The sequence below is a fragment of the Anopheles aquasalis genome, chromosome 3 (assembly GCF_943734665.1).
Source record: "Anopheles aquasalis chromosome 3, idAnoAquaMG_Q_19, whole genome shotgun sequence".
Taxonomy (NCBI): Eukaryota; Metazoa; Arthropoda; class Insecta; order Diptera; family Culicidae; genus Anopheles; species Anopheles aquasalis.
The window spans coordinates 58,326,058-58,343,548 of record NC_064878.1 but is presented as its reverse complement, the minus strand read 5'-3'; the positions used below and the strand labels follow the sequence as shown (position 1 = coordinate 58,343,548).

The following is a 17,491-nucleotide window of genomic DNA, read 5'->3' as shown; positions in this document are numbered from 1 at the left end:
CAGTGCGTCCCTTGTGGTGGTCGGTCGACACTTACCCTCAATTATTGGCACATCTCATTCACTTTCTTTCTTCTCTCCATACAGCATGCTATTTAGGGATTTTCGGGATTAAGTTCGGATCCTACACTCATCACTAACTCCTTGGCATCACACCGAAACCCATCAGACGTACACTTCGCCATGTTTTGGCTTCCGTTTGCTGAGAGTCGATGTGGCCGAAGACGAACTATCGGAGGCGCCATGTGTGCTACCAGAAGCCGTGGTTGGCCGCTTCTCGTTGCTCATCGTGACACTCGTGCTCACCACCTCCCCGTCATCGCACGGTAGCTCGGTGATGATCGTGCCACTGTTGCTACCGATCGCGGTCACCGTCGTCGTGTTGCTCGTTACCGGTGTAACGGTAAAGGTAAGTGGAAGGGTAGCTAGTGACAAGGGAATCAGCGCATCGGATGTCGGCACTGCGGCAATGATAGCCGGTGTAGCCGATAATCCATCGATCGTGTCAACCGATGAGCCAGATGCGATGGATCCGTTGGAAGGATGTGATCCTCCGATGCCGCCGATGGTACTGCTTCCGTTCGGTGGAAGCGTGGTAACGGTGTTGGCCGTCGTCGGTAGCACGATGACCGTGTTGGCACCGTGGAGTGGACTGGTCGATGTGGCTCCCAGTCCATTCGCGGTGCTGCTAGCCAGCGCTAGCTCGAGGTTTGTACCGTCCTTCCCGAACGGTGAGACCGCAAAGTAGGGCCGCGAGCGTGGAAAAACCGATTCCTCTGTTGGGTTGATGTCGAGAGAGAGAGAGACGACAGGTTAGTCAGAAAGTTAATAACTGATTCGATGAACGCTTACCGGTGTTTTTGAGCGATGAAGGCAATATGGATTTGGCCAGTGCGGCCGTTGCTGACTGGCCCGAATGGAGAGTATTGGTGGTGGAGCTGGAGTCCAGCTCTTTGATCGGGGCCAGCAGCAACGTTCCCACGACCGGTACCTCATTGTTGTTGATGGTGGCCGTAGACGTTGGATAAATGGACGGATTGTGGGCGAGCTGTGGCGAGATAAAGTCGATCGTGATAAGTGCCGTTCAATAGCTACTAATTTATGATTAGTTGTACGTTTTTCTTGAAGCAATAAATTTTGAATTAAAGCAATCGTAACAGCAACAGAAGGAGGAACCACATCAGAGTAGACATAGAGCGTAGATGAACGATGAGATTGATCATCGAGAATAGTTGCTGGTAGTGAGCGGTCGTAAATCATTTTGTGGTCTCATAGTGGTCAACAGAGCAATATTTTAATTTTCTTAGTGCAATGTGTTTGGCAAGCAAGTTGAAAAGAAAGGATCCAGATTGTGATGGAGTGACGGTATCGATAGTGATTCCAATCGAATAGAGCGTCAGGACTCGGTGGCCAGTCAATGGAGTATTCTTCTTCTAACATGGAAGTATCCTGTTCGGCTATAGCTCAAGTAAGTAAGCCTGAGGAGCCGATTTTAGTTACTCGAGGCTCCTTAGTTTCCTGATTCCCACTTGTACGCTTTAGTCCCAGTTCCCAAGTACCTGTGTCGCCATGAGCGCTACACCGGAGGCAATATTGGCCGTGCTCGTCGTGACCGTACCGAGCGGTGGGACACGGCTCTCCTTAGTCACATCCGGCGTCGGTATCCGTGGCCGGGCTTTCTGTGGCACATTCGATATGACTGATCCATTCAGGCTTAGCTTAGAATCTGTCGGAAGAGTGAATCAAAAAAGTATAAAGTTACTCAATACCGCCCCGAGATCATTCTCCCATCGGTCGGCCTACTTTGCTTGATGATTTGGCGCGCGTGTCGTCCCGATTTGCGACTCACGAACCGATCGTACAGACTGACTTTCGCCGCCGGTGCCCCACCGGACACGATGGGTTGTCCGAGACCAGCCTCCGGGCTCGAGTAGACGGAGTTGTGGCGGTTCCGGGCAAAGAGTCCACCGGACGAGTACGCGGTGGATGAGCTACGACCCGAGCCCATTCGGCTCACCTTGCCTAGCCATCCCTTGCGCCGTTCGGCCATCGGTGTATCAACGCTTTCCTACGAGAGAGAGATGGAGCGTTATTTGGCTGATATCGGAGTGCCTGTCCACCACGGAACACTCACATAATCGGCGTACATCTCGTCGTTCATCATCCGCTTGCCACCGACGGCCCCAATGTTGGCGTAGACCGCATCCGCCTCCTTCACCTTGTAGTGCTCGGCCGAACCCTTCGGTTCCTCGCGCCGATAGTGCTCGGAGGCGACCGTGTACGGCAGATCCTTCGGTACCACCTCGTCCCAGTACTGGTCCTTCAGCAGCTCCGGATGCTCATCGTGCATCTCGTCCACGATCATGTACGACGCCTTGATGTGCCGATCGATCAGCCAGTTCAGCTCGATATCGTCGTCGTCCTCACCGAACGGATTGATCAACACCTCGGCCACCTTCAGCCAGCCAACGTAAAACACGAACTGCAGCACGGTGAAGAGTGGGAAGAACACGTCCAGCTCCTGGTACGTACCGGTTGCCGCATCGTACGTCGGTATCATCTGGCTGCCCATGATGGCGGCGGTAAAGTACGAGTACAGCACGAGTGTCACCACCTGCGTGTACACCAGCGGTACACTGACCGTATCGTACCCGATTAGACCACCGAGCCGGCGCCGAATGTCGGAAAGTTCCATCAGCAGCGTCTGCACGATGTGATCGGATGGGATCAGTTGATCCTTCCGTGCCCGGTTGATGATGTTGGTGGCCCAAACGAGTGGCATCCAGTACTTGGACATTGGGCTTTTGGCGTCCATGATCTCGAAGATCTTACGCTCGCTCTCTAGCATTAGACCGGCATCGACCAGATGCTGCCAGCCGGGGAACCGGCGTTTGACACGCAGCGATATCTTCTGGAGTGTGATCACGTACGAGAGCACCATGTAGCGCATAATGTTACGTCGCATCAAGCGGCCCGTTTCATCCTGCGTGATGAACAAAGCGGTTAGGTGGTTACAAGAGTTGCTTCTAAGGATACTCGCCTCCTCGCGGCTTTACTTACATTGCCCTGTATGGCAGCGCTTACGAAAAGGGCCAGCGTATCGGGCCATGGCAACATGCGGTACTGTTCCCACCATCGTTTCACCACCAGGCTGACGTAGAACCCGAGGACAAACGACAGCGGTACCGTTTCGCGCTGCTGTCCAAAATACGTTCGAATTCGCTCAAATACCCTGGAAGGATAAGAATGACAGCGAATCACAACGCACTATTACTCATTCCGTGTATGGGCCGCTTACCGTTTGCCATCCTCGGTGAGGCCATAGCGATAGGTAAAGTTCAGTGTGTAGTAGACTAGCAGATACGCCAACAGCTCCCTCCATACGGCCTTATACACACTACCGCGCCATCTGCAATGAAGAGAATGTTAGTGGCGTTGCGTGTTCTCAGCATATTTTAGATCGCCGAAGGCAACGGTATAGCTCTCGCGTTCTCGGGAGTTAGAAACATTTTAGTTTGTGAAAACCTTTGAATGTGCAACCAATCATTCCTCGGGCTCACTTCCTCGGTCCTCGGATCACTAGGCGCACTAGAGCACCAGCTAGCTAGACAATTGCCGCCGGTCCGCCTTCCGCGAAAACAATTGCACAAAATCGTGCTAAAAACAAATTGTTTCTGCTGCCACTCGCCCGCAGTGTGATTACTAACAGTGGACGAGCAGCGTTCGAGTTGCGCCCCCCCGGGGTTGCCGAGCGGAGTTGCCCTCAACCACCTGTGGTGTTGTTCTCCGGTATCTGGGGTGTGCTTTTTTGTTTTCGAAAGCCACTGGGAACACCGCCACGTCGTTCGTCCGGTGATTGTTGACCGCGATGCATACGTTTAAATTAGAACGGACGTCACTGCGCTAGATTGGAGTTTGGTGGCGAGTTTGCTTCACAGTAGAAGTGAGTGAGTGGATGATGGCCACGATGCGCATTCGTGCCAGTTGTTATGGTATTCGGATTGAAGATTTTTTTACGATTTGTTACAAACACACTTACAGATTAGCAGGAATGGACACTACACGAAGTAGTATGCCTACAAATGGTCTGAAGTCGATTCGAAGTCAGTTCGACAATCATGTCATTTCGGGTCTTGTATAGCTCTTCATTGCCGTTCTATAATGACGCTATGATCGTGAGCAACATGCATCTCAGGCCTCCCCTCAATTGGATGGATTGATCACGTTCAATCAGGTTCCTTGGACATGCACCTTGGCAACACAAGCAACCTTCAGCAAGTCTGACCTGATGAAGTGATCATTAAGGTAGCTAGAATGCGCTCCACAATTACCCACATTTAAAATTGAAGACGCTTGCCGCGAGTGAAAAAGCAAACGTCCTAGCTGCAGGAGCCTTTTATTGGCTCAAATTTACAACCGAAACACCACAAAACCGCCGTATGTCTACCATATGCCCCCAGCTGAACCGCATATTTGCACGTTCGTTAGTTCCACTCAGCGCTGCCCGGGGGGGGGGGGGGGGGAAGCAAGGAGGCTATTATCGATGAAATGTTAAACCGCCTTATCATTAGCCTTTGGTAGCATTTCGCCTGGACGCGCCAGTTGGCAGCACGATGTTTACTTCGATTCACAAATGAGTTTTATCAATATTCCACTGCGATACCCGGCCGGACGCGACCTGCGAAATGTCTTGAAACAGGCGAATGAAATATTCATACCGGTTGCCGGTGGCGTGCGCGAGATGTTATCGGTTCGAGAGAGAAGATCCGATCCGATCCACTCGCCTGGGATGCACATGCATGGCCTTGTCGCAGGTCCAGGTACAGGCAATTATCACCCTCGTCTGCAGTTTACGAGTCTCGGTGACTGATGGGTGACGACCGGTTGACCATATCAACACAGCACACAGCAACGTCCACGTCAACCAGCCATCAACTTGGTTCGCTCACTTCGACGGATCGTTTCTGCTTTGGGTCCACGACCTTGAAGAACCGGTGTGCTGAGGCACCACCACAATCGGACTCGATCCGTCTCGGCGGTTGCTATCGCATACGCATCCACGTCACAAGGACATGGCTCACGAAGACGAAGACGAGATGACGTGAGTGGAGCAAAGCGGTGGTGTAACTGGTTCACCAGGCCAGCACACTTCCGCAAACCTTGACCGATCCGATCCGGTGTGATCTCGGACCGAGAGGTCATTTCCATTAACCTGTCAGCAGGAAAGGGGGCTGGAATCGTCCTTAGCTAAGCTCACTCGCCCTGATTATCACTTGGTCGATCTAATAATCGAGCCTGCCTGTCAATCGGCGACCGAATCGAACCGCAAAAGGGCACGGCGCAGTTACTGGCACCTCATAAATCTCGGCAATTGCACGACGACGCCCCCCAACCTTGGGCGAAGGGCGTTTTGATAATGTGCGGTAGCGGCGCCCGCGGTACACGCGGGAGGGGGAGATTTAAATTAATAAAACGTGCAACAGGGGAGGAGGTGTGTGAGCATTTAAAAAAATTATCGACCCTCCCCCCCCGCCCTCGGCGCCCTCGTTTCCTTCTCCTCCTCCTGTTGCTCTCACCACCACCCAAGGTCGCATCGCTGGATCGCTTTTAGTCCGTCTTTGTGGGTGGGGCGTAATTTGCATCCCACCGGGGATTGACATTAACGTTCTACGGATGGTTGGGAAAGGGAAGCCGATACGATCGTCAATCGACCGGTGATCGGCGAGCGTTTTATTGCCGGTAACCATCTCTGCATTTGGGAGATGATGATCATTTGATCATTCGCATGATTGTTTTTCAATTTTAAGCGCTCATAAATCATTGTTTCTATTGTCGTTTGGTGGGGCAGGGATTTAAAACGGCATTAAGAAAGCCATTAATTAATTATTAAAAATATTGTCTTTGAAAAAAAAGGATGAATTCTCGGGATGGACTTACTAAATTGTGTTGAATATTGAAATAAGTTAACCTTACCAAAACAATCGAACATTTTATCAAAAACCAAAAACGGTATCGGTACGGGATCAAGCTCTCAAAACATGCCCGAATTGGTTGAAGATCGAATCGTAACTTACTCATGGTTACGTCGCTAGTATCGCTTGCAAAATTGAACATCAAGCTACACCGTGCATATTCCTACTTTCTCCTTCACCCTTGATTGGCATGTGACATTCGCGAGAGTGCCGGCAACGACGCTTTTGTACATTATTCCAGATGAGTCGCCCATCGCTTGCGAAACGATGTGCTCACATACTAGGACATAATATCGTTCGTTTAAATTTAGGCACGTAAGTTGCTAGGCTCACTGCCCTCCCTGGCACTGAAGTTGAATAACTAATAAATGATCCCGTGGTTTATGAGGCTCGTCTAGGTCCGATGTGCGCTTGCGATTTAGTATTTCCAAACCCGTCCGTCTGCGGTGAATGTAATGTTGAATGAGGAGCACGCAAGGATATTATATCGCCACACGACGCATACTTACTTCCAAAGAATTCGCCAAAATACGCCGAAATTGCTACCGTTCGGTACCTCGGCTGAATACGAAACAGTCATGATGTCGTCCTGGTGCCGAAGACGATGGTGTCTCTGGCACGTGCTACTCGCTGCTCTACCTGTTGCTCCCCTGGTCTAGGTGCACCCTTCCCCCCAAAACAAAAACCGAGTGGATGATTACTTCATCCGGATAGTGGCCGGCGAACAGGTTGATTCCTTTTCGCGGGATCCTTCCTTCCTTCTCTTCGCCGTGCGCTTTGCCGATCAATGGGAAACTCCGTGACCGAACGTCGCGCATCCGTTCGTTACGTTACGAGTTGGGCAGACACATCGTACACTCGAACGCGTCACGATCGAATCGATGATCAATTGGAGATGGTCGCCCGCTGTATTCCGGTAGCCCTTAGCTCGTTGGGCCAACCGCACGACACAAACACGTCACGTATGAACAACCTTTTGAACACGTGCACTCACAATCGGTGGTCGCGGTGATCTATCACCAGCTTGTCGTACCGATGTTTTCGCTATATTACGATGGCCACAAGTGGTGGAATGGCTTTCGATTTACAGCAGCCCCGGCATGGAGCACTGCGCGACGCGTAGGAGTTGTCACAGACGATGATGGGGTGGGCTGGGCGAGATACCTTAACTTAGCACTTCACCCCAACTGTACCGGGGTGTGGAGACATTAATGACGGAATTTCGAATTTGCACCTTTAACCTACACTATCTGCACGGGTTGTATAATCTTTTGCACACTTGCACTATCCTGTATTCGGCTGCTGAATACCTGAGAAGGTGGACCAAACGTGTTTCAATTAATAATAAATTCACCGGATCTCAGGGAAATGTCATAAACACGTCACCTTTCGGGTGACATTTAATGTATTCTCTGCGCAAAACACACGAAAAACGTAATCTGGATATATCCTTTTATGGTTCCTCCTGCGATAGTGCTCGCGGTAGTGACAGTGCGGACGGACCAATCATAAATTGGCACTTCCCACGTTTGGAAGCTGCTCGAACGGTGCGTGGGAAGTCTCTTCGCGGAAAGAGATTTCGCTTTCGAACGTGTAACGGTTTTGCGGGGTTGTTGAACTGGGAAAACATGGCTTTCGGTGGCCCATTTTGTGCCCAGACAGATTGTCGCACACGTGGGCGCCTTGAGCGCCGCGACTCTGTTTTGACGGTTCCGGCTGGGTAGCTAGCGAGCTAGGCGTCTGGGCGTGATGGTGAATTAATCTTAATACCTCTTCCTTCTTCCAGACAAACGTGAGGTCATGATTACGTATGAGCCAACTGCCTCTGTCGCGGCAGCAGGAACAAGTTTATTTGGCATTTTGAAACTAAGTAGATCGGGAATGTTTCTTTTTGTTTGTCTTCCGAAATAATTAATGGTAGATTGTTTTAATTGCACTCTACTCTATGATTTAACTGTTCTTTATGATTCCTAATAATCTTTTCAAAACTATTGCCATTAATTTTTCGTTCTTAGATGTCTTGATTTCATTTTCTCAGACACAATTTATTTGTTCGGAACTCTCATTAGTCCAACGTGAAACCATCGGTTCACTGTTGAGGTCAGCGCCTTAAGCCGGTTTCTGAATTTGAGATTTTCAACGGTGTCGATATTAATGAAGACATACACTCAACTCGAAGACAAAAAGTTGTCTAGCATCAACCTTCAACTCTTGTCTGGCGATGGAGACGTGTCACTAAGAATCCATAAATCACTTCTGCACAACTGCGGAAGGCACGACACAAGGAGGAGAATGTCTGAAGGGTTTATATTGACCCATTACCCGTAACGACTCTATTTTGTGGCCGACAGTAGTCATAACCTGGACCGAAAGTGCTGTGCCGTGAGGGGCAGTAACTCTCCTTGAACCTTTAAAATGCGGGTAAAGGTGATAGTGAGACAATTGCCAACATCAGACCGTTTACGAGAGTGAGGCAGAGTATTTTATGATCTTTCCAGAAGAAAACGCACGATATTACTATTTTAGAAAAGCGAAAAAGCGTTCACTAATCCATGACAAAAACGGGCTAGTAAGTCTGTTGTTTGCATGTTTGGCCGCCTACAAACGCTACCTATTTCAAGCCCTTCTAGGCGCCGCTACTAAAGTACTTTGTCCGGTTCTTAGCAACTTAGCGCACTATCACATGATCAGCAGCCTCCGTCCATTGTTTCCACTGCAATGGATCTGGCTCAATGTTAGCGAGCTCAGCCGAGGCAGGTCGGATGGAAATTGGCGAAGATGAGGAGTGAAGGTCATTAAAAATAGAAGACGTTAGAATCGCGGGCGTAAAAAACAATGGGTGCTAACGTGGCGCGAACGGTGGCGATCCAACCTACGAACAGCATCAGCAGCAGCATCTCGAGAGGCACACGCGAGCTGAACGTGTCTCGAGAACGAACGAGAGTGGCGTGGCGAGAGGACGGGGGCACACCGGGGTCATTAATAAACCCCCTTGTGTGTGCCATTATTCCCTTTTTTCCTCACCCCTCGCATTACCTGACAGACACTGGGCTGTCTGGGTGACGGCGAGCGGACCTCATGGTCATTAATACTTAGCTTGGCCTGTGGAGTATAATTAGCATCCGATAGTCATCTTTCCAAATATTCTATCCTATGGCACCGCGTTAGTGGTGGTGATGACCATCGTCGGGGGTTAAACCCCTGATCACGAATGGTCGCATGTGCTGATGTCGGTGGTGCCGGTGAGAGGGTTTGATGTTTTCCCGGCTGTCCATTCGAAAATCCCTAGAACACTGAGCGTGCAAAGAGTGGGGTTTTCTCTTCCCTTTGGAGGTTTCTGGGCTTTGTTTTGAAACAGGTTTTCACGCTGGTTGACAAAGCCCACACCCACATGCACACAATTGTCGTCTTTTCCCGTTTTATCTCTGTCTGGTTTTTTCTTTGATGACTTGTAAATGAGCTACCGATATAACCGGTTAATTAGGAAACAAATGTAAACCTCATTTGTCACATAACTCACAATTTCCGAACGATAGATAGCATTATGTGTGTCTCTGTTTGATTAATTTGCTCCTTAATCTTAATCGTTTCTTCAGTTCTAGCAGTAGCTAGTATTCTTTTTTTGGTAACACACCGTATCTGTGGTTGCAGCCCTTCTCTCTCAGTCTAGTATTCACCCACAGCACACGCGCAACATCTCATCACCTGTCTTGTTGACCTCCCTACCTCCCTGAGCTTCTCCGCCACCACCACCACCGATGGCATTTGCTGCAATATCAATTACAAATCAACCTCTGACGTCCGCCGTCAACCATCGATCGTGTTCGTGTTTTGTCATGTTCCCCGGAGGCTTAGCAGCTTAGCAAATAATCCACTAGCAGCGTGATCGATAAATAGTGAAATCCCTCGCAAGTTGGTGCAACAGCATCCCCGCGCGCGGTCGTCTCGATGTACCTGTGAGCGAGAACAATTGGCAAATGAGAGGCGCAGCGGCGGTGGCAGCGTTGGAGCAAGTGGCCACCCTAGTGATTAGCCAACAAACACAATCGCCCAAAGGGGTGGGGAGCTCGGATGGGATCGATCGATGGACCAGCAGGCAGACCTTCGCACCGATCGTTGGTAGGGTTGAGGGGTGCATCCCACCAACCAGCTGTTGGCAAAACAATCGGTTTCGGCCGAGGCCGGCCATTCAGTGGCCGCTGTGTGGCCCTCGGGATGATGTTCACGGACCGCTGGGCCGTTGGTGGCATGCTCGTGGTGCATATTCACGATGTAATTGAAGGGTTTCGGTAACGGCACTGCGTATATATTTACTGTTTTACTGTCATAATCTCTTTGAATGTCTTCTGTCATGATTTTACTTTGTTTTTGTTTATGAGACGGATCGGTGTCTGAACCATTCGAGAGGATCGGTGTCTGAAGCTAAGTGCGATCATAAATGTTGCGTTCTGCCTGTCTCGCGGAACCGGAATCCGCTCATTCGCTACCAAAAAGGGCGAGATGCTGATGCAAAATAATAAATTTGTTCCCACCAGAGAGCTTCAAGCATCGTGCACTTCCTGTTTCCTTCAGCATGATGGCGAGCGCTGACTGTGAAGTCAATCCGCGGTCTATCTGTTTCAGTAAATCGGCGTCCGGTGTGCTAACGATGACGACGACGACGACGACGACGACGACGCTAGCGACAACGACACCACCACCAAGCAATGCATTGCTTCCAATTAGCTCGCAGCAGCAAGCATCAATCTTGGAAATTTGTTTATCACCCATCGATCTATCCATCCGATACGCCGCCAAGTCTCACGCCGGCGGAACGGATCGACCGGCAGCGATACTGTCCGCCTGGACAACCGGACACATGTGCGATGCCTGGCCGCGGAGAACCGCATTACTCAACCACTTTTTTCCCTTGCTTTTCCCTTCAAGTTTTGTGGAAATTTTTTTCCACATCCCAACACGCGATCGTTCTCGCAGACTCCGGAGCGCTGCCAGATGCCACAGCACCACGTAACGTAACACCGGAAGCTACCAAACGATGAGCTCCTTCGTTTTGTGAGTGGTGATGCCTGCCGTGTGCTTAACCCTCTGGTGAAGGTAAAGAGGGCCGTTTGGCAAATACGAGCAACACCAAGATGCGCTGTGACCATGAACCCGCCAAGGCCGTACTCAAAGTTGACTTTTAATTACCACGCAGCACGCTGAAGATCGTTCTTGTGGGCAAGGCCGGTCAACGGTCGCTTGCGGGGGGGAATTCCTGTTGAATTTATTTAATTCTTTAACCAACGCGATCGCGGCACTTGGCCGTCGCATCGGGGCTTTCCCCCTTTTTTATTGTTCTCTGCACGCTCGCCTGTCCGTTGCTCGGTTATGGTGATGTCGGTTTGTGGCCGATCGATTGACAAATATGTGATGGCTGCTTAGAAGTCTGGTAGCGTGCGTGCGCGGCAACTTTCTAATGTATCGGCGTACTTTCATTTGCACACCAGCAGCAGCAACAACATGAGTCACATGAGGGTGGTGGTCATGTGGTTTCTGTGTCTGTTTGACAAAACAGACAATACACTTCTGTGGCGGAGTGAGAAACGAGTTTGAGTTCGTGCAGAACCAGATCGAATTTGCAAACTGCGGCAACCAAACGGGACATAGGCCATTGAGGGTAATTTTCCACATTGGCTCGTGCTCAGGATGTGCTTGTGCGGCAGAGCGTATGTCGTGAGTCATGAACAAACAACGTTTTTACTGTTGTACATCTTTTCCATGTGTACATGCGCGCATCGCCACCGTTGTCGTCGCCTTACCTGCCATCCTCGCCCGCTCGTTTGTCAAAGCAATAAACATCCTCTCGCCACCCGCTCAAGGGTGGCTCGGCGGTGTGTGACTGGTGGTTCCACATCACCCGCCCGGGGGAGGGTGCTAGCGAACTACTAGCGGCTTCACGGTGCGGCGGTGCATTGTTTAAGGAAGTGCCAAAGTGTCACGATCCCGTTCGCTTCTCCGCCAGCCGGACCCTGTGCAGTGTGTTACATTATAGTGCGCAACAAAATACTAGTACAAAGCGCAACAGGGGTGCGCGGAGAAGAAGCGTCGAAATCCGAAACGAAAAACCGAACCGAACACTGTCACAGACTGGTGGCTGATCGCGCACACTAGGTATTATCTAGGCCAACGCGCTGAATGTGGTGCTGGTGTGGCCTATACACATGCACACACACAGCTACTAGCACGATTGTGACAGATTTCCTTACGGTTCATCATTCGATACGGAGAGCCATAAAGCGATCCACAGCTAGCTGGCGAGCGAGCGAGCTAGCGCGCTATGTTGAACCATTCTCACCCTCACCTGATCGTGTTTCCTCCTCGCGATCGCGGTGATCAAACCGAGAAGAGGCTGCAAAGGGAAAGGGGAGGGAAAGGTCTGTTCGAACAGAGGCAGAATATTGTTTCGGTTTGTTTCTGTTGGGCTCGATTTGTTTCGTGGAGCGCGCACTCAAACCGGATGTACCATCACGTCGCCATGATCGAAGCCACAGACTCCCCACCACACCAGCGTCAGTTTGCAGACTGTGTCACGGATCATGATGATGATGATGATGATGATGGTACCGGTGGTCTTTCGCAGGGAAAAGCCCACATCATCCGCAAGCACGCACGCACGCGTCTCGGTGACGGAACTTTTTTTTTGCGCAACACAAAAAACACACAACACAAGCGGGCAATTTGGATATCGTACATTCACCGGAGCGCATCGAACGCGGCGGCCATCTCATCCCGGTGGGGCGTCACAGTAAACGGGTTGATTGACTGGCCGTATGTCCCGTATGCCCGGAGAGAGAGAGAGTGATTAAAGTGAACCACGGAAATAGATTTGCTAACTGCGCTCGGTTGGTGCGCTGTTGATGTAATTAACGGAGCCTTACGAAATACGGGGGGGGGGGGGGGGGGGGGAGGGACACACGTACGCGCTTGTGTCTGTGACCTCCTCCATCTCTTGGGCAAAGTTTTTCGCAATTTTTTTTTAGATGTGTTTCGAAAAGAACCTTCTCGAGTGCGTCTAATCTTCCTGCTTCTTCTTGCGCAGCTCACCAGTGTCTGTTGCTAGAGGTGAGCGTTAGTCATTCGATTGCAGGGTTGTAACGGTTAGAGACACGTTTTACTCATTAACTCATCTGGCTGGTGTGTGTTATCACTGAACGGGGTTCGGGGATGAGTTCACGATCAAGAGATGCTAGCGATGCCAGCTCCGGTTCTGGAAAGACCGGCTCTCGCTCGCCCTTTTTACAATCGTCTTTAATTGACTTCAACGAGATCGCGAAGCGCGAAAGCGCGTCTAATGCTGATGCTGATGATCGATGGATCTCGTGTCATGTTGTTGACGCCCCCCCCCCCCCCCCCCCCCCCCAAAAACAATCTCTTATGAGGGAAGTTCTTTCCAGCATTCTACTAATTTCATTCGCGTCATTGCGTCATTTCGAAGGAACGGTTCGACCTGTGCTTCGAGGCTGTGAGCATTCAACACTCCAATCATATAAAAAAAAAGACCAAATTATACCCGAACCGGTGAACCGGTTGCGCCGCGTCCTCCGGTCGACCTTTGCCGAAAGTAGCAAACCATTTGGTGGTGGTGGCGGTGGGGCCACGAGACAAGGAAAGGGAGGGACGGCATCGGTCGCCGCTACCATCCGTCCGTCCGTCCGTCCGTCCGTCACCTTGAGATAGTTCACTAGTGCGCTCTCGCACACACGCTAGGGCCGGTTTGAGGTTGGAGGAAACAGGTGCGAGGTCAGGGTGGCTGGCCGGCATCATTGGCCGAGAATGGCCTTACCGAGGCTACGAGCAAGCGGTGGTGGTGGTGGTGGATCGCGGTACGGTTCGGTTGACGTTCGGTTGATTCGCGTCATCGACACCAAGCCATCCATGAAATGCGTGCCCGGAGAGGGGGGGATCGAACGCCACGAACAAACCAAAAACCAACAGAAAATCCTTAACTTAAGCCGCAGTAGAATGGCGCGAAATGAACAACCGACCCAGGGGTTGTGATTGAAAGATTCGGTGAAACGTGTTTTTCGACGCAGCACCTTGGCCGGGGCCACAGATGGCGCTCGATGGCAAATTTGGCGTAAACACTCTGGTGACCAACACGAGAGGTGACGAGACGAGACGAGGAGCAGCCCTCGCATCCGCATCAGGCCCGTGGCGTCTTATCATTCGATTACTGGTCGACGGCGACGACGACTTGAATTGATGACTTTTTATTAGTTTTGGACACTCCAGTGGAACCGGTTCCTCGGGAGGGGGTATGTTTACCTGGTGTGAACGCAACCGAGGAACAAAGCAACGCACTCTGCGCTTGCGTGTATCTTGTGCCTTTTATTAGCGAGCAAGGACACCACCGGAGCTCCGCGACGATTCCTTTCATCACAAGAGACAATAATAATCGATCGTTTAGTGAAAGCCGCGCGCACCGACAGGTTAGCATGCAACAAGCTACCTGCAAAAGGGAGGGGGTAGTAATTGGGCACCCTTTCAGACACATTAGAAAGCCACATTGTGTGATGAATTGGGAGTTACGGAAGCAGCACTGCGCTTCTACCGATTCGCTTCCGGATTTAATGGCAAAGCGTTAATGGTGCCCTATGCGTCGGTTTTCCCCCTTTTTGATTCCCTTTCAATTGCGCGCTCTCTCTCTCTCTCTTCCACTCTGTCCTCTGGATTGAGAAGCATTTGCAACACTTTGCAAAAATTCAAAACTCGTCCGCAACTCAGACAGCTCCACGCCACGGTACGATTCCGGCCCGGGCAGCTTACATAAGGCCCTTGGCAGTTGGCTGGCCTCGCCGTTAGTTCTTCATTTACCCCCTGCACCTGGCACAATATTATTACACTCGGTAGCACCAGTCGCCACCGAGATGGTGCAGTTGGTAGCGACATCTCAAGAGCGAGCGAGCGACCGCGTTCCTCGCTTATGCCGGAATTGAAGTCTTTTGTATTTTCGGTGGATTTTTGCCGTTTTTTGCCGCCGCATCCGTCGCCGTGGTTGTTGTGGTGCTCTTTGGTGGTGCTGCACTGGAATTGGAGTTTCCTCTGCCTCTCTTCCCCCCCCCCCCTCTCTGTCTTCGTTTCGTTTACGAGTGCGCGCTTCTCGATTGCTTTCGATTTCATGCCGCACCACCACTCGCCCTGCTCGCCGTGTGAGCTTGATTACGACCCAAAATTGCAATGTGCGCCGTGCTCGAGCTCGGACTTAGGCCGAGGAGCTGCCCCGATCGTCGATCGGCCGAGCCAGGGTCGCAAGGTTTTGTTGTTGTTTCGAGGTGGCGGTTGAGGTGAGTGTTGCGCGAAGATTTTTGCGCGTTCGCTCTGGTGTGAGATGGTCAGCAAACGGGCAGTTTCACTTTTGGTGTTTTTGGTTTGGTTCGATGGCGCGCACGCAGTGGCCACTCGAAATAAAAAGGTTCTGCAAATGACCTTCGGCTGCGTCTGTGGAGCGACTATTCCGGTTTCGATGACTGCGCATCATTTTGTGCTCCATTGGGTAGCAGAGCATCCAGCGAAGAGAGGGAATTCGAGGACACTTGACTGGTATTGCTGGATTTCCCCACAGGATTCCCTCCTCTCACAGAACGCGCACAGACAACGCAGTCTGCGGCTCCGAACCAAAATGAAAGGAGCCCAAAAACATATGATCCCGATCAGCAGCAAGTAAAGCGCGTAAAGATCGTGTAAAAAAAAGGAAGGGATTCTGCTGCGCACCCGGGAGCTACACCACCACAACACAGCCTCCAGAGTGGACGGATCCGATCAGCCGGCTGACTGGCAGGCGGATAGCGCTGATCGAGTTTGCGCCGCGCTGCTACCCTGATCGTTGTGTAAGTGTACGCGCTCGCTGACCCGCGCGTACCGCTAGCTTCTCACTGTCACATAATGGCTGGTATGTTGTTGCACAATGTTGGAACCACTGCTTCACGATTGACGTTGATGCGACCCCGAATCCGATTCGAATCCGAATAATGGATTTTAGCACTTGTTGGCCAACAAATCAATCAACAAACAGTCATCACTCGCGCTCGCGGCTCACAATGATCACATTAAATGACACTTAAACAACCAAACCTTTCACACAAACGCACACACACAGACACACAGATACTATCGAACAGGTAGGGTGCCCAACTCCATCGGTTGACGACGACGGCGATGGCGAGAGATCGCGAAATGGAGCAGCGGAGTTTAAATGGCTGAAAATACCGTCACGCGCGTCTGACCTACACTCTCGAGCGCGCGCTTGAACGCATGTTGACCGATCAACCCCCCACCCCCCTCGGTTTTTGCGCCAGAAACGGGCGCGTGCGTGCTCCTCCACCGTCCTCCACCAGCCTCGAGAACACCGTCGCACACGGGGCCATCAGTCAGTAGCCGTGATATGGGCCCGTTTTGTTCGCGATTGTCCGCGTAGATTTCACCCTCGCGACCACCTTGCGGCCCAACGACGGTTCGCGGTGCTAGAGTGATTGCACACGTTCGCGAGTTTTTGATATTCGGGGAATTTCGCGGCCATTGCCACCACGGTGCAGGTGTGTCACCGAAGGGAAAGGGAGCCACGAGCGGAGCACGAGCCAGAGACAAAGAGAGAACGAAGGGGGTGGCCAGCGCAGCGAGCACAGAACAGGTTAACGGCGAAAGTGCGTTAGAACGTCGCTGTCACTGGTGATCGCCACATACCTTCCAAGACACGCACGCACGCACACAACACACAGGCACAGTAGCGACACAGAGACGAGTAAATAATAGGAAGTGAACAATGTGCGAAGCTATCTCGTTCGATCGGTATATCAAATGCGATTACGTTCTAATCGTACTGAAGAGCAGCTCGCGGTTGTGCTCGCGATCGTGGAAACTCTACGTGGAAATGAACGCACTCACGACGTCGACGATGACGACTGGCCAGCGCCACTGTTCAAACTCGATTCTCGCCTCGGTGGCTCCGGTTGCTGTGAGACGGAAAACCGGCCGACGACGATGTACGATCACACGAACACGCTGAAATGGACGCGAGCTCGCTCACCTGGGGAGAGTTTCGAGTGATCGAGTGATCGTGTCAGAGAGCGAGAGAGAGAGGGTTAACAAAGCGCTTCCCTGGCAACACGATGTTGCGAGTCGGCTTTTAATTTACTTTCCTATGATCCAGCATCTGATCTGGTGGTAAAGTGGGGTAGAATATTTATAAAATTTACAATTAAAATTACGGGAAGTTACTTTTTAACTCGGACTTTGGAACGGGTATAGTTGAGCTGTACGTACTCCTTCTTCAAAATGATGTTTCTGGGTGTCCAATTCTTGAGGTTTGCTCATCAGAATGCATCTCGAATGATTGTTGGCTGCAGTATCCTTATTGTCACAGCTCCTTTCGTAGAATACTACAAATAGCCATTGATTTTTTAGTGTTCTGATACTAGTTACTATTGTTTCACGTGTGCGGCACACATCTGAACAACAATTGGCCTTGCCCCAGCGAACATTCTAAC

At 51.1% G+C, this 17,491-nt stretch overlaps 1 protein-coding gene across 2 annotated transcripts in view; it reads right to left on the bottom strand.

Moving 5' to 3' along the window:
• Positions 1 to 16,925, bottom strand: part of LOC126576502 (bestrophin-2) — a 17,359-nt gene extending 434 nt beyond the window's left edge. Inside the window, exons 1-9 of one of the 2 annotated variants that reach the window (XM_050237797.1) lie at positions 16,813 to 16,925; positions 6,479 to 7,279; positions 3,296 to 3,406; positions 3,058 to 3,229; positions 2,132 to 2,980; positions 1,801 to 2,065; positions 1,557 to 1,723; positions 850 to 1,045; positions 1 to 773 (exon numbers count right to left, since the gene is read on the bottom strand). The exon at positions 1 to 773 is cut by the window's left edge and continues 434 nt beyond it. In XM_050237797.1, coding sequence (XP_050093754.1) covers positions 163 to 773; positions 850 to 1,045; positions 1,557 to 1,723; positions 1,801 to 2,065; positions 2,132 to 2,980; positions 3,058 to 3,229; positions 3,296 to 3,406; positions 6,479 to 6,549 — 2,442 coding nt within the window. In that variant the 5' untranslated portion in view covers positions 6,550 to 7,279; positions 16,813 to 16,925 and the 3' untranslated portion in view covers positions 1 to 162. The remainder of the gene's footprint in view (positions 774 to 849; positions 1,046 to 1,556; positions 1,724 to 1,800; positions 2,066 to 2,131; positions 2,981 to 3,057; positions 3,230 to 3,295; positions 3,407 to 6,478; positions 7,280 to 16,812) is intronic. The other variant, XM_050237798.1, reaches the window with a different exon arrangement.
• Between the last annotated feature and the right edge of the window lie 566 nt (positions 16,926 to 17,491).